This window comes from Cupressus sempervirens, chromosome 3 (genome assembly GCF_028749045.1).
Source record: "Cupressus sempervirens isolate cs-2001-9-10 chromosome 3, ASM2874904v1, whole genome shotgun sequence".
Classification (NCBI taxonomy): domain Eukaryota; kingdom Viridiplantae; phylum Streptophyta; class Pinopsida; order Cupressales; family Cupressaceae; genus Cupressus; species Cupressus sempervirens.
The window spans coordinates 291,557,125-291,582,436 of NC_143120.1; the positions used below are offsets into that span (position 1 = coordinate 291,557,125).

General features: G+C 38.8%; 1 protein-coding gene across 1 annotated transcript in view; it reads left to right on the forward strand.

The window, feature by feature from the left end:
• Positions 1-25,312, forward strand: part of LOC149566108 (NAD(P)-binding Rossmann-fold superfamily protein) — a 178,746-nt gene that overhangs the window by 103,671 nt on the left and 49,763 nt on the right. The window contains exon 7 of the mRNA XM_089819539.1: positions 9,424-9,503. Coding sequence (XP_089675665.1) covers positions 9,424-9,503 — 80 coding nt within the window. The remainder of the gene's footprint in view (positions 1-9,423; positions 9,504-25,312) is intronic.

Genomic DNA, 25,312 nt, shown 5'->3' on the forward strand with positions numbered 1-25,312 from the left:
TTGTTTAGAGAACATTATCTTCAGCAACTCTTCCCATACTCTATCATCTGCGTCCACACATTGGCTACTTTCATTTCATGCGAAACTGCTCATGTTTCTCAACTCTTTCATCATTCTATAACTTTGTTTCCATGTTTGTAACTTGTTCTTAAAGTTATCCTTTCCAAGATTCAGTTTCATTTCTTCATTGAACTTCCTTTCTATTGCAGTCCAAGCTTCTTTTTTAAAGCCTCCATCACCTTTTCTTTCTAACTGAATTTGCTCAATGAGCAAATCTAGCAATTTACGCTCCATCTCTTTTGACCACACCACTTTAGCATTTGTAGCCAAAGTAGGAACAGCAGTCACACGTATCTCCTCATCCATGCTTGTTTAAGAGATTGGTGAATGACATCTTCTGCTATCAATAGGTAGCTGCAAAACTTCGAAAAAAACAGTCAGCATGTCATGAAAGTATCGTACTATAAGTTGTTTATCTAGGTCTTTTATCAAAAATCACATCCAATATAATGGTTGACATAAAGAACTGTACTGTGCTGCTGCACTTCAAAACTATATTCCAAAACTTGGGTCATAATACTCTATTCTGTTTCAGGTCTGTACTTTTTCAGATTTATATTTTCATTGAACAAAATGAAATATGATACAATTGGAACATAACGTAGAAAGTAAAATGTTGATAACAATTGACGCGAACATTACAAATAGCTTCAATGCTTTTAGTTCAAACATTTAATCAGGAAAATCAGTGCAGTTCGAAATAATGAATGAACATTATTCTTGAATACTTTTCTCACATGTATAACAAAACCAGTGTGTACATTATATTATTCTTTTACATTCCATACCATTCTCTTTTCAAGAATCTTTCAATGTACAACAGAACCATTGGATACATTAAATATGCAGAGTCAAAACATCCTACAACGAGTGACCATTATTCTTGTTCTTGTTCAAATATTATTCAAGACTCTATGCACGAATTGCACAAATATTCTCAATGTAAATTACACATCAAATGATCATTGAATTCATAATAAAGAATATAAACCGGTAGTTCAAATGCTTTGATCATGGATGCTCCTTTCACATGCCATGTCATTCTTTTCCGAAGATGCCAAATTGTACCTTAATACAAATTACACTTCAAAAGAATCGTGCACACAGTTGCCATTACAAGAATAGGTAATATAACAGGAATCTAATAACTGATTTTCTGAACATGTAAAGATCTTCTACAGCTTCAATGCTGAGATCTCAGAAGGTTTTTGCTGCATTAAACCCTTGTTATAACTAGATGACAAAATACTGTCCTAGCTGAAATCTCATTGAATAAGTGGTGTAATTTCTATAAAAATGACCCAGGCCAGGCCTCCCATATGCATCAAAACCTACTCTACTTATGCCCATAAAAAAGGGTTCGAGCTGTAGGCAAACTATTACACAATATCTAACTCATAATTAGGCTTATTCAAAACTAAACTATGATCCGACCAGTAATGGAATCAACAATGTCCTAGCTAAAAAAGATCCGAGGATAAAACTTGACTTTAACAATGCAAGATGAGAGGGAACAAATGTGAAGGAAATAGATAGCTTACTTACCTGGAGTAATAGGGATGCAGACAAAAGAGTACTGGACTCTGAGAAAAAAAGATGTGGGTGTGTTTATGTGTGAAATTATGAATGTGGGTGCATTGCACTTATATTTTTTCCATTCCATTGAATCATTGCCTGAATTGGCTCCAGACCGCTTTTTGCATATGGGAGGCCTGGCCTGGGTCATTTTTATAGAAATTACACCACTTCTCAGAATTCAAGCATGACTTATTTAATGAGATTTCACCTAGGACAGTATATTGAATCATTGCCTGAATAGGTTTTGGTTTAGGCATAGCCCAGCAGCATTTGCAGCCTTAAGTTAAAATCAAATATCACAAATAATATTAGTCATAGCCTAGCAGCATTTGCAGCCTTGAGTTAAAATCAAATACACAAATAATATTTCAAAGACCAGAGCTGCAATATTAAACTTAATTGGATAAATGGAAGTAGCAAATTAGGGTATGTAAAATCCCTCAACCAGTTCAATATCTCCTTTCTTGCAACATCTCCTGAAATAATGCATATAGCAGACATTCTTGAGAGTGCCTAATGGAACAGTGAAGCATAAAATGTTCCTTGAAAATACAAAGTGCAATTCCTATTCACTACAAAGTGCAAATAAATGTTCATGTTTTGTGGTACAACTAAGTTCAAGAGCTGTAATCTTCCCACATCCTTCAGGCTATTTCATCTCAAAATATCCCCCAGTCATCTCTATCTTGCTGATTCATTTCATAAGTCTCAAGAATTGGCACATTTATCCTGGCATGATCATCATCCTCTTCAATTTCCACTTCGGATATAAGACCATCCTCCATCGTAATGAAATTGTGTAGTATGTCGCATGCCAAAACAATCTTTGTTTGGGTAAATATGCTATAGGATGTCGTATGTTTCAGGATAGGAAAACGTTGCTTGAAAATACCAAATGTCTGCTCTATCACATTCCTAAGAGAGGAGTGTCGGTGCTTAAATAACTCTTGGGGAGTGCTGATCGGGTTTGCTCTGCAAAACTCTTTTAGGTGGTAACGTGTACATTTGTAGGACTCATAAACAAGTCATTCTCAGAGAAAAATCTATTGATAGTTTTGGCTGAAAAAAGAGCAGTCAAGTTTCAAGGACTAGTGAGATGTAGGTTTTTCGCTGAGATGAAGGTTTTTCCTTGAGAGCTATGACAAAATCTAGACCGTAGGAGTTAACTATGTAGACCTTGTAATGTTCAAAAACATATATCGCAGCAGAGATCAAAAAAAATATTCTCAACGCACACACATGAAAGCACAAAATTATAGCATTTATACAATAGAAATGGATTTAAGTTTACAATTGGTTTGTAGTTAGTTTAGATGCTCTGTAAATTAATTTTTTCTGTGTTTAATTCGCTGTAAATTTAAGAAAATATACACGGGAGTTTTTGTCTTTCCTCACATAACAACTAGATGAATATGTTTGATATTCTTAAGATCTCAACAGTCACAGCTCTAGTTTTAAGAAAATCTCCGTTAATGGAACCCAACTTGACAAACTATTAAAACATATTAAAAAATAAAATGTCATAGGTATAGTTTTTGAAGACAAAGGACTTGCCTATGTTCACTTTTTTGTGAAAAAGATTCATGGGACACTCTATCAATCTGCTCTAACTTCACCGATAACTTGAATTGTCACTGAATACTTTAAGAAAGTTGAATTTTTGAAATCTCATCTGACATACTCTGCTCACTTGCATTCTTTCTCCCATACAAGAATACTAATGTTATTCTATCAATCAATAATATAGAGAGCCCTATGCATCTACAGAAGATAGAGAGCAAACATAAAATAATTGTTTCTAGATAGTCCAAAAAGGGTGTAATTTGTTGATGCAACAGTGCACGGTTTACAAAAATAAATGAAAATTCATAGGGAACTATTAAAAATCTAAATTCAATGCTTCTCAATACTACAGGGTGATCTTCATGTGATGAGGCAGAGGTGAGAGGTTCTGCTTAGGTCGTTGGGACTACAATCTCCAACAAAGGGTCCACCCATGAAGTAGCTTTGAACAAAAAAGCACTCTTACAGAAAGAAAATCATGTAAAACCCTCACAAAGTCATGAAAACATACTCAATCAGACACAGAGAATAAATAACAAGAGAAAATCTTGTAAATAAGTTTGGTTTCATAGAAAAAAAATAACTACTATCAAAATATTCCTATCAGAAAAGAGACTACTAGTTTCTTGAATGTCTTATAAAACAAATTGCAGAGACGTTGGTGTGAACTGCAAATCATTCACATTATTGGAATCAAAGCTTTTTGTAAAAATTTGGGATTAAGCAAATTCAGAAATGAAATATGGTTTAACATTCAATCAGTTTTGTGGTCGCAAATTATATATGTTTTCTATTCTTATGAACTGATTTGGAAAAAGTAATGTCTACCTAACATCTAAGTGTATCAAGATATCAACATCTTTCATTCATTGTAATTCCATGATGATGTTTGATGTATTTTAGATATTGGATAGTCATTTTTCTTTATATCCAGCTACCCTACCAGTGTTTTGACACTTAACAGGCACAAAACAATACAACTATTTGCTATTTACAAAAAATAAAAACACTTATCTATAGCTGCAGTTTTTTCACAGATTTTCGCTAGTGAGATCTGAAGAAACGGTTGCACTGGATCTGATACAATTCAAAGGCCAAACTTGAAGACAAACAACAGTGTTTCTCCAATGTAAAGAAAAACCCTTTTCAAAAGACGATAGTTAGGCTTGAACTGCAATTGCTGCACCCATGCCAAAGGAAATCTCCGACTAACAAAAATACAAGTGGCAGTTGGTACACCAGCCAACACTGATATATAGCATTTATACAGCTGTACAAGATAACATTAACAAGATATAGCATTTAGAGCAGAAAAAGAATGCAAGTTATAGTGAAAATAGATTCTATTTACAAACCTAGTGGTTTTCTTAGATACCTTTGACGGATGAGCGGAAGAGATGCAATCGCAGAACACAAGAAGGCAACGAAGGAAACACTGCTCACAAGGAAACCCTGATCACAACAAAAAGGAGTATGAGCAAGAGTTTTTGTCGAGGGAGTAAAACGCAAGCACGAACCCGATGAATTATAAATTTTGGAAAAGTCAGACTGGGAATGGGAATGGCCCATCCAATAACAATTATTTTTTGGAATGGATAAAAATTCATTTTGGGGCTAAAATAGGAATATGTAATCCTATTCTTCATTTCTATTCCGTGCACCAAAAAAAGAATAAAAATCATGGTCTAGTTATCAATTACTATTCTGGTTGTATTCTAGCAACCAAACGGGCCCTTAGTGATTTTTGTTTAAGTCTAGTTCTTCATTCTTTTTAGTATTGTATCTCACTTGTTGCATATGCAACTATATATATTGGGAGCCATTGTTTTGCATTTCAAACCTTCTCATGCATTGCAGAATTAGTGTATTGAGTAATGATTGATGAAAAATGTTAGTGATTGTTTATTTTCTTTTCATTTTTGTCTCATAGAAGTGCCTATTATGCAGTTTTCAGTGTCTTGTTGTAGGTTGCAGATAGTGACAACAGAGTTCATTATAATTTGTTGTAGCGAAGATTTATTTTTCCTCTCTATTTCATAAATTCTCAGTCCTTTATGTGAAATATTTATGCATAGGCACGGAGCTGTGATTTGTGTCGTACCCATATGCATGTAAGGGTTTTTCATGTAGTTTATTGCATTTTTGCAACTTTAAGTTTAGGTACATCCACATATGTTTAGACTTAATTTCATGTCATCTTTCTATATCTTTTCCTCTTAAAGTTTGTGAGTTTTAGTGAAGCATCTTATAGGAACCAGTCTAGAAACTGGAGGTGTCACTTCAATTAAATGTCCCACATTGAAGTGATTCCCATGTTAACACCAGAATTGTTAAACTCTCTGAGTTCAGTATAAGGTGCAAATTTTGGTAGCTAACAATACTTTAATATATATATTATCAGGATGCTTGAGAGTGGTGTTAGATCGGTAGGAGTTATAATGGAGATTATATATTTTAGGAGATTCTATTTTTATTTGCTCAGGCGAATTTTAGTAATCAACACACTTTCATCAGTGTTCTTTTCCATAGATTTTCTTGATGTTCCAAGACAAATTTGATACTAGTGTTGGTAGTGGGCTAGCATCCCTCGTTGGATTGTGACATGGTTTAACAGTCTCCTATGTCTTCTATAAGTCTAGTGGTTGTATCAGGCATTCATAGGTTGATCTTTTGGTGCAATGACAACCCTAGTAGTTAATAAGTGGTATTAGAGCCAGGTCATAGGCTTGAATCCTTGCAGGCCATGACGAGTTATGCTGGGAGGGGATTATTGGTAGTGGGCCAACATCCCTCATTGCGACATGGTTTAACAACCTCTTGTGTCTTCTATACATCTAGTGGTTGTATCGGGCATTGGCAAGTCAATCTTTTGGTGCTATGGCAACCCTAGTGGTTGATAACTAGAACAAGGATTTTCCAAGAATTTTCACAACTTTTCTTGGATTGGCATCAAGCATGTTCATAAAATCTGATGCTTCCAGGTTAAAACTTCATCTCTTCTTCTTTGCATCTTCATTTCATCTTTTTTCCGCATTGACCATTTCATTTCATCACAAATCTCATGACTTTGATTCCCTATCCTTGATTAGCTTGGTTCAACTCTCATAGAGCTGAGACTACTTGAGATAGCTACCCCACTACCAAGAGAAAAGAGGGGGTCCCTGTTTTCAATGGGGCAATGGTGAGAAAACCTCACAACATGTTTGACTTGGGGTTCAATGACAACCATGTGCAAGGGAGTTTCTTCCATATTTGATGAATGATTGGCTGCATATGTTCATTGTAGAATTGCAATGTGGGTTCCTATCGCACAACCACCTTCATTTGGTGAAGCATAGAATTGAGAAGGCAAGAACTGAGTGGATATTCGTCCAAAGCTAATAGAATTGGCAACAATGGATGTGGCATGAACAATGAAGCTAGTAGGGCCCAAACATTTCTCATACAAGAAACAGGTGAGAAAAAGAAAGAGAAGGGATAGAAGTAACATAATGCAGAATGTTGAATTAATAAATAATGCAGTTACATATAGAGTTGCTCATAATGAAAGGGAATTTACATAGATTTTTTTTTCTATTGTTCATGTAGCTGTGCTGTTCTCCATAGATGACAAATGATTTGTGCTTAAAGATTGAAATAAAAAACAGGTACATTCTTGTGCACATATGCAAGACATAAAGCAAATTTTATTTGCTAAGTCACAACCGTACAAAAAAGTGCGCAGATGAATAGCATAAAACAAATTTTCTTATTAAAATTATGGACATGTATGGCACATGCTAAAATATAGGAAAAATATTATAATAACAAGTTTTATTCATTAAACAAAAAAATTGTGTTTGTATAGTTGTGTGCACATCTAACAATAAAAAAGAATTCCTAAGACTTGAATACATGAATTCGTGAAGGTAGAAATATGCACATGTAAAGGAAATTTAGTTATAATATGGAGACGAGGACTTGTGGGAGAAGGAAAAAAATAACTAGTTTGAATGATGTGGAATACACTTATTAAAGGGATAATGGAGTTTTGAGTTTAAGGTATGCAATCAGATAATGGAGTGCATACCTATTATGGGCCAGCAGGCTTTAAACAAAAAGTGTGATATCATTCATATAGGTGTGTAAAATGGACTATTACGGTCATTGCCCTCATCACTCATCCATGCATATAACAGAAGTAGGACAGAAATAAGATAGTCACAACTTCATACATAACTAATAGAACAAAAATGTTGAGAAAAGTTTTATGGTTAATACATGGTACTAAGCACAAGGCTGCAACATTTGACCTTAAACAATGACTATGAAGCTCTCATTTATACAAAATGGGAGAGACAAACAACTAAAACATAGGTGGCAATCAATGTGTTGTTGGTCACATTGAAATATTCCTCAATGATTTGTGGGATATTGGAGATCTATGCTTAAGCATACAGTGTCTATCATGTTTCAACAATACTGGCTATACAACAATTTATTAATTGTTTGTGGGCTTTGATAAGCATTGGTTGGTTGATGGTTGTGTTGCTCTTGGCAATCATTGGGGCCTTTAAATAGATTGTGCATTGTCAAGGAAAGTAGTTGATATAGTCTCAACTCTGATCCCTTGCTGACCATCTCTGATCTTATCTAATAATTTCATGTGTGAATAAATATATATTTTAATCCTGTATCTGGTATCCATTGGCATCTTTATTATTAATATATGTATTTTTTGTATCAGATATAGCAGTAGACAATCCAGTTTTGAAGAGTACCTTGTGTTAGGCACATGCTACTACTGGAACATGACTTCCATTAAAGGAATGGTTGCCTACTTTGAATCTACAAGGAAGTGGGTGATGCTTTAAACACATAATTAATTATTTTATTTTTAACATCTGATCTTGTTTTCAATCTGTTTTCATTTCTCTTTGGCATGCTCCCTCGAAGATTCATGGATCACTGGGTAGCGTATATGATGGTCTTTGCCCTCTTGCCTTGATTACTATTGGGCTTCAACATCAAATGATTGTGGGTTTTTAATCAAATCCAATTAGATGGCAGGTTGCTCTTATAGCATTTCCTCCTTATATCTCCCATCAACTACCGTAAGCCATTCAATAGAATATCCAACGACTAGCAGAGTGTTCAAAAAACAATATTTCACTTATTTCCTGCAAACCACTAGATATGCCACACCATTGCATGAGCAATGGATTTACAGCTTGTCAATATTTTCCCCACAAGCCAATATAATTTAATGAAGACGTACCTAGCATTAAGTGAAACTAGCCAATCACAGAAGCCAATGTTAATGGGGATTTACTTCTATGACTTCATGTGGGTTGTTGGATTACTACGATGGATAGTTAAAGGGAGCACTTAAACCAAAAGTACAAAATGCTTTATGCCTTCTATGGATTGCTAGATGAATTGAATCAATGCATTTTGGGAGCCTAAACTACATCAAAAGGGATTTTGCACCTGGTCTAACTAAGGGCATGGAAAACAAGGTTGCCTTCATCATAAAAAAGCCAAAATTTGCACAGTTTCAAATGTTCGTAGAAATCAATATGGTAAGATCATGATTGACCATACTGGCATCCATTAGAGGTGAATGAAATGCTTTCAAGATGATTGCAAGTTGACAAAGAGGATGTTTGTAGTTGATGAATGCTAAGAGGGTATTCCTAGTGTTTAATGGACTGTTCTTTCACATTCTTGATGTCATCTGTAGAGTCATGTCATTTCTCACTGCCATCATCCATAAATATTCTTTTCATTGTCAACCTTATTTTGATGCATCTGCTTTTTTCTATACAAGTGTCTTTAAAGCATGACTGTATCACATTAGATACTAGCTACAAAAATAAGACCCATTGATAGGATACAGGTACTTACATGTATAGCATCTAGGAAGGTTACAGTACCCAATATGGATATGGAAGCAAATTAGAAATCCTTGGATACTGTCAGGTTCGGTTACACCATATATGACCCCATTATAAACATATAATTCTAGCCTTTGTTGATCAATAGTCTTGAAAATGACCTTTTTCTTAGTTGTACCCAACTCTAAGTCATTTTCTTTTACTCTTTGTGTGTTGCTTTAAGCTCCTTACATTACTTTGACAATTTTCTATCAGCTCTGCTGTTACTAAAGATTAGTAAATAGGTTTTTTTTCCTAAGCCTATATAACATAGTTAATGGTTTAATTTCATGTAATATGCTTACAGGTGTAAAACGGTTTGCATACATATCTGCTGCTGATTTTGGCTTTGCAAATTTCTTGTTGCGGGGTTACTATGAAGGCAAGGTATGTTCCACAATATTTTTGGCACTTTTTTACCCTGTCCACAATAATAATAGTAGAACAAGTGCAGTTATCCACAAGAAAAAAATTGGAGAGAAGAATTTTAGTAGTAGTGGAGAATGACATGGTTTTTGTTCAAAAAGTGAGGTTAATAATAGACGTGAATTGGATAGAATCAACACTTTTATGATATGTATTTTAATTTATTTTTTAAGTTCTGAGGACCAATGGGGTTCTGGCTGAGTTTTTCTAGAAAACAACTTGTTTATGGTTCAAATCTACATTGATCAAGGTCTAATTGTGTGTGAGAACATTCTCATCTATATTTTCTGGCTGATCTCATGCAGTTTACTGTAGAGATAACTAGCAATATATTGCTTTCTAGGTACTTTTAAAATGCTTTACAAACCTGAGATTCTTTTTAAGTGAGCGCTTTTCTTTTGTAATTGAATGTTCTTTTTGAGTCCCACTGACGAACATTTGTCCTTTATGGATGTTTGTAAAATTACTTTCTTTAATTGAACAGAGCAATTACTACTTTATTCGTACTAGTACTATCCGGCATATATCATTCTAGATTAATGCATATTTGCTGGTTGTCTATGCTACACACTGTGATATCTGGTCTAAATGCACTATAAAAGTATCAAGTTTAAATGTATGAACAGTATTACTGTCCAAAGCTTAAATACAGTTCCATTTCCAGTCCTCTGATCACAGCCATACATGGCATATGAAAGATTGTTATTGATGTCAAAGGAAGAAAGAAGTTGTCATTGGTGCCAAAGATACAAACGATGAAGTTTGCGATCATTAATGCCAAAGAAAGAATAATGAAATTGTTGGGAGGTTTGGTGAAAATGTACGAGTGTAATGTCCTGTGCAAACTACACCTTACTGTTGCCTTGTTGGTCTATCTTTACATCCGGATAGGCTAATGACATTATCTCGAGGATGCCAACCAGTCACAGGAGTTATTTTGATTTCTTGAGGGAAGTATTTAAAGTTGTGGAACTTTTCTATAGTTTTGATGGGGACACAACACAAGAACAGAATGGACACAACATAAAAGGGAAATTATATTAACTGAGAAAATAAGCTAGTACAAATAGTACAGAGAAAATAAACTTCAGAACATGCCCTAAGGGCTTACAATAGCATAAATCTGGAGAATATTTCTCCTTTTAGCACCTCCTCTCAAACTACACTCCGAACTGCCTTTTAAAATGCCAGAAATCTCCTTAAATAGACCCCGGAGGGTTAAGGACTAGGAGTACATTCTAGAAAGTGCTAGTAGGCATCCACCGACGAAATAGAAAGTTTCGGAAGCTGCGTTAGAAGTCGGTGCAAATCTAGAAGAATCCAAAAACGGTAACCGAACTTCCGGGAGGCATAACTTTTGAACCGTAGCTCCGATTGACGAACTGTTTACATTTTCGGAAAGCTCTCGAAGCGCTCTATAGCCCTACGGACAGGCTTTGCTCGTCCCCCATTTTTCGACCCTTTTCGAGGTCATTTAATGTCCCAAACCTGACTTTGAAGCATTCTTAGGAGGTCTCCAAAACCCGAAAAATTGAAATAACTTTCAAACCGTGGGGCCTATTGACCTGATTCTTTTTCTGGAATGCTCTAAATCATGATTACATTCATCTGGCCAATTCACACCTTCTAGTTTACCGAAATGATGGCCCAAATACATGCTCCTATTTTTTCGGGATTTTCAAACGCACTGATAGTTGAACTATGAGAGTTGGAACCTTTATTTGAGCCAAATGGGTATCCAAAAATGTAAAGACATGAAACAGAAACTAAGTCTAAGTACATTTTTTTGGGTGACACAGGATTGCCCTTAAACCTCTGGATGCTCCTGCATCAAGTTTAGTCACTTTATTTTATAAAGCGGAATTATAAAGTTGCTTTATGACTTAAAGTCATTTTATAACAAAAGTAACTTAAGTGACTAAAAGACGAAAATGACTTTTATCCCACATTGCCTAGTTGTTTGTACTTTCGCTCATTGTAATGTTCTGAACCCCCATCCGAGAGGCGTAACTGGCATTGTGTACTGACTTTAGATTGTATGGTGGACTAAGTGAATGTGTGAAAGATTGCCTGTACAGGGTGTTGCAGGGAAATGTTTGGTGGTCGTACGGTATGGTAGACAAAGCCGTATGGGGAGGTAATATGGACCGTACGGTGAAGGAATGATAGACAGCCGTATGAGGGGGGGGGGGGGAAGGGACTGTACGGTTGGAGGGATTATGGCCGTATGGTGATGGCTAGGCTATCGTACAATGTGTTGGAAGTGGATTGTACGATTAGTAGGGAGATGCAATACGGATGGGAGAAGCTGTACGGTGGTGGGGGGGGATTCTGGAAGGAGAGGAAGGAGGCTGTACAATATGGGGAAAATAAATCATACAAATGATGGACCTGGAGTGTGAGTGTGTACGGATGGTTAATGCCATAGGGAATGGAAGATATTGCAGGTTGCTTCGCTTGTGTATTGAGAGTGATCTGTACAAGTGATCGCCTTTGCCAGAGATACTAATAAAAGCCAGTATAACTATAGAATAATAATCAAAGATAAATACTTGCAAATAATGATGGCACTCCAATTTGCCAGAACTGAGTTGAGTAATACATAGACGGAATAGGGTGAGGGTCAAATCCCACCTAAACTGCACGAGCCAAATAGGGAAGATCGTTCACTTCCAAAATGGTGAACATCAGGGAACTCAAACAGGAATTCACAATACAGAGAAAATAATCCAAATTGCATACTGACTACAATCTACATGCCATGCTTAAATACCCTTCGGATAAACATCCCGAGGGTGTACAAAGATAGCTGACAGTCAACACCTACGGAACAATTAATTAAAAATGGGTTCGAGATATACTAAATCAATCGGAACCCACCAATACAAACATTAATAACTTGGGCCTTAAATTAATTAAAATTGGGAACATTACAAATCCTCACCGCCCAAAAATTGCTTGTCCTCTAAGCAATTCGCAACTCTAAGATCTCAAACCATGTGTGCATGTCGATAGTTGTATCTTCTAAAGTCTTCATGTAGCATCACGATCACATACACACTTAGGAAAGGAGAGTAAATATTAATTGAACTTTCGTTGCGCCACTCTGATATAAACATTGTCGTGTTCTGAGCCACCGGAATCCCAATGATGCCAATCATAACATACATCAATGTCATCATGTTCATTAATCTCTTCAAGTATGGTCATACACATAGAAGTCGATGTTGGTACAAACCCAACAATTCTAGTTGTAGATAAAACCTTGGCGACACATAGAACCCCGATTGAAACCTTGACAATGGATAGAGCCTCGACAATGAGCAATGTCTCAACGGTTGTAGCTACACTGGTGGACAAACAATGATGACATAGATGACCACGACGACGATGACGGGCACAAGCTCGACGACAGGCATAGACTTGGCGTCAGTAACAGACACAACGACGGTGACTGACACAACGATGGTGATAGACGCAATGACGACGATGAATACAATGGTGTCAGTAACAGACACAATGACGATGACTAACATGGCGATGGTGACAGACGCAATGACAATGATGAATATGACGGTAATGATGGTGATGGATACAACGACAGTGACAGATACAAACTCAACGACGGTGACGAACACAATGGAAAAGACAGACACGATGGTGGCGGACATAACGGTGACTGACATAAACTCGACGACGGTGATGGACACAATGATGACAGACATGATGGTGATGGACATGGCGAGGGACTTTGCAACAAACATGGTGACGATGATAGTCACGACGATGGCCACGGTGATGGTGGCGAAAATAGACACAACTATGGTGATGGATACAACCACAATGACGGACATACAACTTTGGTGACGGACATGACCACGGTAATGGACATAGCTTCGGTGATGGACACACAATCTCGGCAACAACCTTGGTGATGGGCATAACTTGATCTGTACATGTCTTTACAAGATCTATGCAAGCGACCTCTTTAGTTTTTTGGTGTTCTTCCCAAGTTGGTGTAGAAGAAGGATTTAATAATTCCTCTTGGAACAACCCTGTAATAATGCCTTCCTTCTGGTGTAATGCATCGTCCTTATTACTGCCATCTGTTTTCTCCCACTTTTGCAAATGAGATATTAGTTTTTCTTTACAATGCTTGAAAATATGACTGACCAATCTTCATGCGGCCATAGAGAGGACACATTCAAGATTACAAATAGCCCAAAACATAGATGTGATGGGTTGGGATATTTCATCCATAGCAATTGAAACCTTAGTATCATGATCTTCCTTGATTGTGGCCAAAAAGTGATGAAACATGTCATCGACTAGATTTTGCAAATTCGAGATCTAAGAGGAGGTTACCCATTTTAACATTTGCACAATTCTCCAAGATTGTAGATTTTCTGCAAAAGGGATCAGGACTAATGTCATTTAGACTCTGAAAGATGTCAACAATCAAATGTAGGATCTCTATCATGGTGTTATCATCATATGGTGTTCTAGGAGCTGATATTCTCAAGGTCTCACTGAGACATGCTACAATTGCCAACCTTTTCCCCTTGTCATGGTGTCTTAAAAGCCTGGGTTGACTTAAGCCATCTTTAATCGGTGAGAGGATTCTCTGTATAAATCTTGAAGGTAATTGGTTAATCTTACACAAACATACTTCCAACAAATCTAATGGAAGATCAACACCTTCGCTGAGCTCCTTGCCAATTCCATGTAGTGACTTCAACCACCACTCTGCGTTGCTGCTTGGCGCCATAACACTACCCAATCCCAAAATCTCTCAATCATCCCAACAGGCTGGCAAGATCACTAGCTTTGATACCACTGTAATGTTTCGAACCCCTATCTGAGAGGCATAACTGGCATTGTGTACTGACTTTAGATTGTATGGTGGACTAAGCGAATGTGCCAAAGATTGCCTGCATGGGGTGTTGTAGGGAAATGTCTGGTGGTTGTATGGTATGGTAGATAGAGCCGTATGGGGAGGTAATATGGACCGTACAGTGGAGGAATGATGGACGACTGTACGATAGGGGGGGGGTAGGGATCGTACGGTTGGAGGGATTATGGTCGTATGGTGATGGCTAGGCTACTGTATGGTGTGTTGGAAGTTGACTGTATGGTTAGCGGGGAGATGCAGTATGGATGGGAGAAGCCGTACGGTGGTGTAGGAAATGCCCATATGGTGGTGGGGGGGATGCCAAAAGGAGAGGAAGGAGGCTGTATAGTATGGGGAAAAGAAGTTGTATGGATGATGGACCTGGAGTGTGAGTGTGTACGAATGGTTAATGCCATGGGGAATGGAAGATATTGTAGGTTGGTTCGCTTGTGTATTGAGAATGATCTGTACAAGTAATCGCCTTCGCTAGAGATGCTAATAATCGCCAGAGATGCTAATAAAAGCCAGTATTAGCATAGAATAATAATCAAAGATAAATATTTGCAAATAATGATGGCACTCCAATTTGTCAGAACTGAGCCAAGTAATACATAGACGGAATAGGGTGAGGGTCAAATCCCACTGAAATAGCACGAGCCAAATAGGGAAGATCTTTCACTTCCGAAATGGTGAACAATAGGGAACTCCAAGAATTTGCAATACAGAGAAAATAATCCAAATTGCATACTGACTACAATCTACATGCCATGCTTAAATACCCTTTGAATAAACATCTCGAGGGTGCACAAAGATAGCTGACGGTCAACAACTACGGAACAGTTAATTAAAAATGGGTCTGAGATATACTAAATCAATCGGAACCCACCAATACAAACATTAATAACTTGGGCCCCAAATTAATTAAAATTGGGAACATTACACTCATATTGAGGTTATAAAAGCAACGAACTTCCTTGGGATTGGCACCATGAAATGTGATTTTACTCAAAATACAAGAAGGTTGCTTAAATGTGACTAGCTCTCTTAAGGACAAAACCCCTTAAGAAGTTTTGGGAGACTGGACGTAGCCCCAGTATTCCTTGTAAGATCGCACCAGGTTTAGGTATGGAAAGTGTAGAGTAATAGTGTTCCATTAGTTCCCACATTTAGTAGTAGTCGGTTGGAAGTATTTGTGCATTATTTCTATATAATTAGTAAGGAAGTATGATCAAGGGTTTGCTATATACGCAAGGGTGAGAAGTTGTGCAGTGGCAGGAGTGATAAACACTACTATCTATACGTAGACAGGGCAGGCTTAGTTGGGCCATCCCTGAGGTAGACAGTGGATTGTACGGCAGGTTCCATGGGAAGTGTAGCAATAGTGAGAGGCACAAGCAATAACAGTTTCATTTGGGTGGCACTCACAGCCTTCACTAGTAGTCATGCCTAGGTTGGAGGTCTGAATGTGAAGGTGATAGGGACTAACACGGTGTCTCAATGATGGAATGGCAAGCCGCAAGCTCTACCAAATAGCGGGTGTATACGGTTTAGTTGCCGCAAGAGATTAAGGAGATCGTGGGCCAGGCACACAAACTCCCAAGGTTAATTCCAGTAGTTGAGTCGGGTGCCACAGTGGTCATAACCGCAGGCCATACAAGTTCGACTAACCGGGTTGGCAAGTAGAGCTCGACCATTATCATGCACGCGTGAAGAAACAAGACACCTACTACAATAACCAGGTGCCAGTGTTATTTAACTTGCATTTGTTAATGTAAAGTCCCAGATTGTGAATTCAGACCAGTATAAGACATTTCCTAATATTATTGTTAAAATCCATTTTAGAATGAAATTCGGAAAACTAAATAATTGACTGAATGTGTTTGAAAACATACTGCAACATACAAGTTTCCTTGAATATTTACGTCATTGCATTGTTGTTTGGTCATGTTGCGGGTGAATAAAAATTCTGAGGTTTAATCATTCATCTTCACTTCTAACGATTAATTAAGTTTGGTTGGTTCATGTTATTGCTGTCCGGGTTTAGATTCTTACAATGAGCTAGTCCTGTTTTGTTGTCATTGTCATTAATGTCAGATGAGAGATGTAAGTTTGAAAAATCTATGAGTGGCATGGCTTGATCATATTAAAGATTACCTACAGCTGGTGATTAAAATAAGATAAAAAATACAACAATGCATTGATAAGTTAATAAAAGACTTCATTATCAACCTACAGATGACTTGTTGCTGTATAGTACACAGCAGTTTATGCATGTGTAGTGTGATTCTTAGCAAATGGGGATTAATGTTAATAAATGAACGAACAAATTCCTTAAAGGCAAAAGACAATGAACTCAGTAATAAGCAACAATTAGAGAAAGACGGGAAGCAGCGATTTAAAAGGAGGAAAATAGAGTATAGCACTTAGACATCCAATCAACACTTAGCAATTAGCAATTTTTACTATACACTAAGCAACTGACAGTGAATACAATCTGTTTATCGACATATTGAGATAAGGGAAATTTAGTGCTATCATGGAGACCCAAAGACTTGCAATGGTAATTCAATCCTGTCTCAGGAATACAAATGAAATCGTAGTGCTGACTATTGATAAATATGAGTTCAAATATATGCATAGAATTGACTATGCCAGCTAGCCAAAGACAATAAAAGAGGATAATGATAAAAAGGACTCACCTTATATTATTTAACATAGGTGACAATATTCTTCATTCACGGGAGAGGGTAATCTTGAAGATTTTATAATGAAATCCTAAGTCTGGTGTATGTAATGAAACTGAATCTGATGTACACAATATTGAAGTAAAATTTTGAATTGTCTTTCAGTGCTGCAGCCTTGAGTATGTTCAAAATCCATTTAAACCATGATGGTTTGAGATCCAAACAAGTCGAGTAGAAAAGGTAGTATATTAAGGTGGAATTCATTAACATATTGGCCAAGTTATTAATTAATGGAAGGTGCGATTGTGTTTACAATATTGTATTGCAGCATATTAAAATTTGCTACCAGTCTTAATCAGTTAGAATAAAGTTGGCGACTATTATAAGAAAACAATTGTTAAATAAGTAGTGGTTCCAGCAGACCAAGATTATCATTTGCTAATTTCCAGTATAAATGATGCATGGTGTTATAAGTAATCTTTGAAGGCTGCGACTCCGAAAGAATTCATGCAAAAGTTGAGTGGTTGAGGGAGAATCAGTTATCAATCACAATATTATTCAAATAAGGCAATCAGTGTTTGTGCAAACTGTGTTTGGTGTTATTGGAAATGAAACTCAGGAAATAATCAAACTAAGATTGTAAAAACCTTCTATGTATTGACATCACGAGCATCTATTCTGGTAGCGACGTATTTTCTTGATCATACACATTAGAGACAGCATAATATATGTTAGAAGACAAGTTAGATGGGAAAAATAATTAAGTTCTCCTCAATTCTCACTTCACAAAATTGAGGAAACCCTGTGCAATTTTCTCATGAATTCGGTTTTGTTTTTAACATTTTGGTAAGGTATCATTGAGACAATTTGTTAACCTTGAATTGTACTTTATGTAACTTTGTTAGTGCATTTCTTTTGGGAGTTACCATCAAGTTTAATCCCTAATGTTTGCAGAAGAGAGTTTTTCTTCTCTGGCTGCAAACACTTGATTTTTGGTTAACCTTCACGCCTTTTGTGTGTTTTTCTTCTTGTTGTAAATAGTTTTATGTCTTGTTTTTTCCTTATGTTAACAGCTCTTGCAATCTCGCTCGTCTCGAGCTAACTTAGGTCTCAAACAGAGTTGCCTAGCTCAAGTTATGAAGGAAACGATGGGATTTTCAAAGCCAAAAGAAGGCCCTGATTAAAAAACTCCAAAAGTGGGCTTTTTATTGGCAAAAGCATGAAACAAAATTATTTTATTATTTAAAGTGGATTTTGACATCCACTTTACAGTTATAACTCATACTGAGTTGATTTGACGATATTTTTTAATGTTTTATGAAAATTAGCCTTTTAAAGTCTATTTCATGTTACTTTATTGAAAACTATAGTTGCTTTATTAAATTTAATTACATGAGACATTAAACAATTGATAAAGGTGGGATTTTAATCACTCAAAGAAAATATCAACATGCTAAACACTTGGTAAAATCTCACTACCAATAAATATAAGCCTAAATGCGTATAAGTGGAATTTTCAAATACAGTAACATGTTATTTAAACATTTAAGTGATTATAAGTGGGGAATTTGGACCCAAAAGCACGTGCTATTGTGTTTTTAAAGTTTATTGATATGTTTATTAACTTGAGTTAGTTATAAATTGCATAAGGTGGGGAATTTTAACTCAAAAGCACATGCAATTGCAAAAACATGTGTTTTTCTTTCTCAAAAACATGTCATTACTTCTTTAGAAGAGGTTTTTGAATGTGTTTACGCATATGGTGGGCTTTTTGTACTCCAAAACACGTGCTTTTCATTCCTAAAAACACGTAATTACTCATGCTAGTGTTAAAATGCACAAGGGTGGCAATTTTTTTGTCGAAAGCACATGCTTTTGCCACTCAAAAGCACGTCATGAATTTTATAACATGTATTTTAAACTATAATCACTTAAGGTGACAATTTTAAGGCCAAAAGCAATGTTTTGATCATGAAAAAGTTTGTTCTTAGTTTTATAACTACAAGGCATAAGAATGGTGGGTTTTAGCTGAAAAGCACATGCTTTTGCAAGTGTGAACCACGTCTTTACTCACAAATACATGCGTTTGAGGAGGGTGGTGATTTTTGGTCAAAAGCACATGCTTTTGCAACCTAAAAGTGCATCTTTACTTCAAAACATAAGGCATTTTGGTATAATACCCAAAAGTGGCAATTTTTAGCCCAAAAACACATGTTTTTGGCTTTGAGAACTCCACTTTCTTGAGTCTTTTTCTCCAAAAAAAGGATTAGAAGCCTTTAAACACTCATTGAGAATTGCTTAGTGGTTTTCAAAGAACAATAGGTTGTTTTTGCCTAAATTCATTCAAGATTACATTGGGCTATTCAAAAAAGGAGTTTTTTTGAGGTTTTTGCTCATTTCCCAACCCATCTTAGTTTTGAACATTTTGCATCGTCAAATCAACAAGTGCTTTGTTCAAGGTTAGTTCCAAAGCATTTCCTATCCTTCCTAGCTTGCATTCAACTCTTTTAAATCACCTATTATGCTTTGGACGCCATTTTTCCAAATTCTTTGCATGTTGCACATTGCTTGGTCAAAACAGTTGTTAAAATGATGTAATTTTAATCTCCAACTTCCTACACTTGGCAAGCTATGAATTTTGACTCATTTCTTGCAAGAATTGAGTCAAGATCCTGTTTACCATATAGGTAAAAGAAATCAACACATACGGACAATGAAACAGAATAGCAGAATTATATTCGCAATCGTAGATTAATGATGGTTTACAAAGATCCCAGACGGGCTATAAATACTACCGCCGAACCTTCCCAAAGGAGTTCGTCGGCCACAAATATTCTATCCGCTACAAACTATGTACCGACGACGTCGGCTACAGAATACAGAAACACTGCCGGACTGTCGGCTACAGAATATAGAAACACCGGCGGACCGTCGGCTACAGAATACAGAAACACCGTCGGACCGTCGGCTACAGAATAGAAAAACACCGCTGGATTGTCGGCTACTAAATACAGAAACACCGCCGGACCGTCGGCTATAGAATACAAAATACCGTCGGACCGTCGGCTACAGAATACAAAAACACCGCTGGACTGTCGGCTACAGAATACAGAAACACTGCCGGACCGTCGGCTACAGAATACAAAAACACCGCCGAACTGTCGGCTACAGAATACAGAAACACTGCCGGACCGTCGGCTACAAAATACAAAATACTGCCGGAACCATCCAGTCGGCTAACACCATCCCTCCCAAAAAGAAAAGTCGTCTCCTGATGACTGACAAAATATCTGAGACAAATTAACAAACAAAATACATTAACAGAGTGACTACAACAAGAGAAATTTGCTTCTGACACATCACTGTCACCTTCGTTCCGTGCCTGTAGCCTCTGCTAACACAATACTGCCTCCTTGATGAAGCTGACCTTGATAGCCACCTGTGCTGCTTTCTCTGTTTTCAATTTCTCGGTACCCTGAGCCAAGTGTCGCTGCACTGCCTCCAACTGGATGATCAGCTCCTCCCGAGCTCTCTACGCATCCACCAAGACAGCCTCACAGCCAACACCTGCTCTCACTGCCTCTGGTACATAGAAAGTCCATGCCTGCAGCAACTTCAACTCTTCTCAACTGGTCAGACTCCCACGACTGATATCCCCAACGACTGGGGGTCCAGCGGGCAATGCCCCCGGCAGGGTCGAGGGGCAGCGCCCCTCGACGCCAAGACCAAATTAACACTTCGCAACCCACACAGAAATGCACGGAACACACCATTTCTGTCATTTTTTGCCGATTCTGCACTCTTTCTGACAACCACTGATGCTTCCCCTTCCCTTTGGCATCATCTGCTGCTCATTCCGTACAACTTGAATGTCGTCTTTTTTTTTTTTTTGGTTTTTTACTGCTTCCTCTACAATCCACCACAAATCCCTCTGCACACAAATTCTTCTCCTTCCTTACAAAACTCAAAAGCGCCCAAACTAAATATGCCATATTTTTCCCACTCCTCACAAAACCCTGAGCTTCTCTTTCTGGCAGAACAAGCACTCTTCTTTATGTCTCTGTTTCCCTGCGGAGAAATCTGGCTGGAGGAGGGAATGGAGTCTGGCGGGAATGTTTTTTTTACCCACAACCTTTCTTTTTACCGACGAAGACTGCCTGCGGACCTTCCCTTGTTACCGGCGGAGAAAGACAAGTTTTATGCCCGCAGGGCTTTCTTTGGCGAAAATGCTTTTAAAAAAAAAAAAAAAAAAAATCTTATGCCCACGGACATCTGTCCGTAGGGCTTATAACATCCCGCGGACAGACTGTCCGCGGGGACCTCTGTCTCTTTGCTCGCGGACAGGCAATTGTCCGCGGGACTTTCCCTGCCCGCGGACAGGCAGTTGCCGGCGGGACTTTTCAGTCCGCGGGGCTCGCTCTCTTCTTTCAAATTTTTTTTTTTTTTTTTTTGAAATTTGAACACATCAAATAACAGAGGTACCTTCAGACGACGTCACCGCCAGAGAGTGCTGTAATGATGACGATGGAGGATTCAACAACGGCGAGAACTTTCTTGCGCGATATAGTTTCAACTTAGATCCGTTAACTGACTGAGCCATCTCTTATCCATCCAAGGTCGCCAGTTTGAGTGCTCCATTGTTGCCGACCTTCCGAATCTGATATGGTCCAACCCATCTGCCCTTAAACTTTTTCACTTTGATTTCATTCTGACCACCGCACGGCTTATGTTTGTTCTGTGCCACCCCCGTCGCCCAATGTGCCTGCGGTCGTCGCGCAACTAGATTATTTCTTTGCTGTCGGTGCCCTTCCACTAATTTTATGCTACGGTGTAACCTTTTCTTTCCGCGTGGTCCATTCACCATGTACCGGACAGTGGGATCTTTCGTTTTTCTGTGTTCAGACTGTATGTTCTTCCCCTCAGCTTCAGCCATGGCAGCTTTTCCTTCTTCCGCTTCCCTGCATTCCTCCAGACATTCATTTTCCTTTGTTTTGTCACGTTCGTCGACCGTTAACATATTGCAACTTGGAAACAGTTCGTAGTCTTCTATCTGCCAATGGTAAAGGCCATTCACCGAGTCTAGGTCATCGTCATTCGATCTTTCGTCTAGTCTCAATATTCCTTCTTCGTCCGGTTCCATTCTCTTCTTTCCTTCATCATCACTTTCATTGTCGCTTTCTGAATCTGACGATGCTGCCTCCTCGCCGACCATTTGTGTGTGCAGGTCAATTGTGAATCTTTTGCCTCCGCCCTCCATTGATAGGGTATTTCGTTTCCAGTCATGCCTTACTTTTGCTTGCACCAACCAATCCCGTCCCAGAATAGCATCATATCCTTTTCTTTTCAATGGAATAGCCACAAAATTCAATAAAAATGGTTGCGTACCAATAGTTACCGTTTGCGCCCTTAAGGTTCCCAACGGTTTGATCCTGTGCTGGTCCGCCGTGAGCAACTGGAATGTAGGTGGCCACAGCGTCGGCTTCCCTAACTTCTTCCAGGTATCCTCCGGTAAGACATTCACGCTGGACCCTCCGTCAACAATTGTCTCTGTCAAAACATTTCCCAAAATCCCCATCTCGACGACCGCCGGATGCCGTCCGGATGTGAGTGCTAGCAGCATTGGGTCTGTTGTCATCACTTCCCTACTGTCCCTTCCTGTGTCCTCCGGTGCTTTCGGAAACGGTGTATGATTCAGAATGGCCATCCGTAACTGGGGCATTGTGAGAAGGAGGTCACTTATCTTGACTGGTATCTCCGTTTGTAAGATCTGTCGTACAATGTTTTGTTCTACGAAGTTCCTTGCCAAGGTGCCGGTGATGTCCTTCAACTGAGATGTCCCCGCTGATGATGCCTTTGCAATGTCCGCTTGCGCTTCCCCCACTTTTCTCTTTTCCTCCGCTTGCCTCCGTGTAATTGCCAGAACCTCCTCTACATCTGTGCCAATAGTGATCAAGTTTACTCCAGCCTTTGAACACTTGGAATCTTCGTGAACGCCGGGTCCGCACCATCTGCATAATAATTTCGGTGTGTTTGCCGCTATACAATTCTGCGAAAAATGACCCCACAAATTACATGCTCGGCATTGAACGATCGACCGTCCGTTTGCATCATACTGGGTTCGACTTCGGCTTCCATTATTATTGTTATTGTTTGCATTGTTGTTATTTTGCCCTCTGCTATTATTCCTATACCCTGCGGATGTAGCACCGGCGGTATTCGTGTTTCCGCTACTACCCGACGGGGAAGCCTCCTGTGTGAGAAACACCTGCGGAGATCCTCTTGTCTTCATGTTAAAGGGGCAGTCTTTTGTTGAATGACCCATGATCTGACAAATGTCACAAAATTGGTTTTTTGGACACGATCCTTTAGTATGACTGTCGATCTTACATTCCGTGCACCACAATTCACTACCTTTTGGCTCTTTTTGCATATTTTTAAACTCCATCATTCGAACCATATCCTTCTGTAAGGCACAAACCTTTTTGTTACTACCTTCGTCGTCGCTGCTATCATTTCCAACAGATTCGTCGTCATCAGAGTCAAAGGAGCTAGTTTTCTTCTTCTTTGTCTTGTGCGCACTTTCAAGGTCCAGTGCTCTGTTATAAGCATCGACATATGACGACGGTGGTACAATTTTCATTTTCCTCTGCATCTGTGAGCGCAGGCCGTCCACAAACGACCTTTTCTGCAATCCGTCCGCTGGCTTGCTTTCCATTTTGTTTAATAAGTCTTTTAATCTCCTGGCATAGACGCGGACAGTTTCGTGCTTTCCCTGTTTGGTATTGAAAATCTCCCCTACAATTTCATTATCATCCCGCAAGAGTTTAAATTCCGCCAGGAACTCCTTTTTAATCTTATCCTAGGTATCCAGCTTCTGCGGATCCATATCCGAAAACCAATCAATCGCAACACCCCGTAGGGTTGCCGGAAATTGCCTCATCCAGTCGTCTTCATCAGTTATGCCATTTGCCCTCCAGATCGTTTTACATGTTTTGCAATGTCGAATGGGATCGGCCGTACCATCGCCATTGAACTTCGGCAGTTTCTCTTTTGGTCCCGCCATCACAATTGGTTTCTGTAAACAGGCGTTGCTTGGTTCTGCAACACCGACGGTCTGCACTCCCACACCGGCGGTCTACACTCTCACACCGACAGTCTGTCCTCCCACACCGGCGGACTGGTCTCCCACACCGGCGGTCTGCACTCCCACACCGGCGGACTGCTCTCCTACACCGACAGACTGCTCTCCCACACCGGAGGTCTCGACAGCTACGAACCTTGGTGAAGAAGAAGGATCTTCTGAAGTTGTTTCCCGCAGAAGTCTATCCCGGACGAAGAGGTCACTCCACGCTCGTGCTCCCTCGGCACTGCGAGCCGTGCGAGTTGATGCTCTTCCGTTTGAATTTTCTTCCCTCGGCGAACACAAATTCAAGAACTCCTCCCGTGCTTCTTCCACCAATTCCACCTGCTGCCGAGTCTCCTCCAACAATTCCTCCGCGCTTCGGTTTCTGTCGGCAATCTTTTGAAATCTCCATCGGCGTTCGGCTTGCTGTGCCAGAATTAAATTCTCTTGCGCAGTACGGATTCCATCTTTTTTCCCTTGACCTTATTCCGATCCTTAAGCTGATTTGGCATTAATCTTCATTCCTCCCACCTTCCAGGTTCATAAGGCAACGACACCAAATGTTTACCGTATAGGTAAAAGAAATCAACACATACGGACAATGGAACATAATAGTAGAATTATATTCGCAATCGTAGATTAATGATGGTTTACAAAGATCCCAGACGGGCTATAAATACTACCGCCGAACCTTCCAGAAGGAGTCCGTCGGCCACAAATATTCTATCCGCTACAAACTATGTACCGACGACGTCGGCTACAGAATACAGAAACACTGCCGGACCGTCGGCTACAGAATACAGAAACACCGCCGGTCCGTCGGCTACAGAATACAGAAACACCGCTGGACCGTCGGCTACAGAATACAAAAATACCGTCGGACCGTCGGCTACAGAATACAAAAACACCGTCGGACCGTCGGCTACAGAATACAAAATACCGCCGGAATAATCCAGTTGGCTAACAGATCCGAAGTCTGTTTAACACTCCATCTTGCAATTTTTCTAAATCCAAGAAATCTCTTTGATTGCATTTTTAGATTTTTTGCAATTGTTTAAAAGACTTCTTCTCT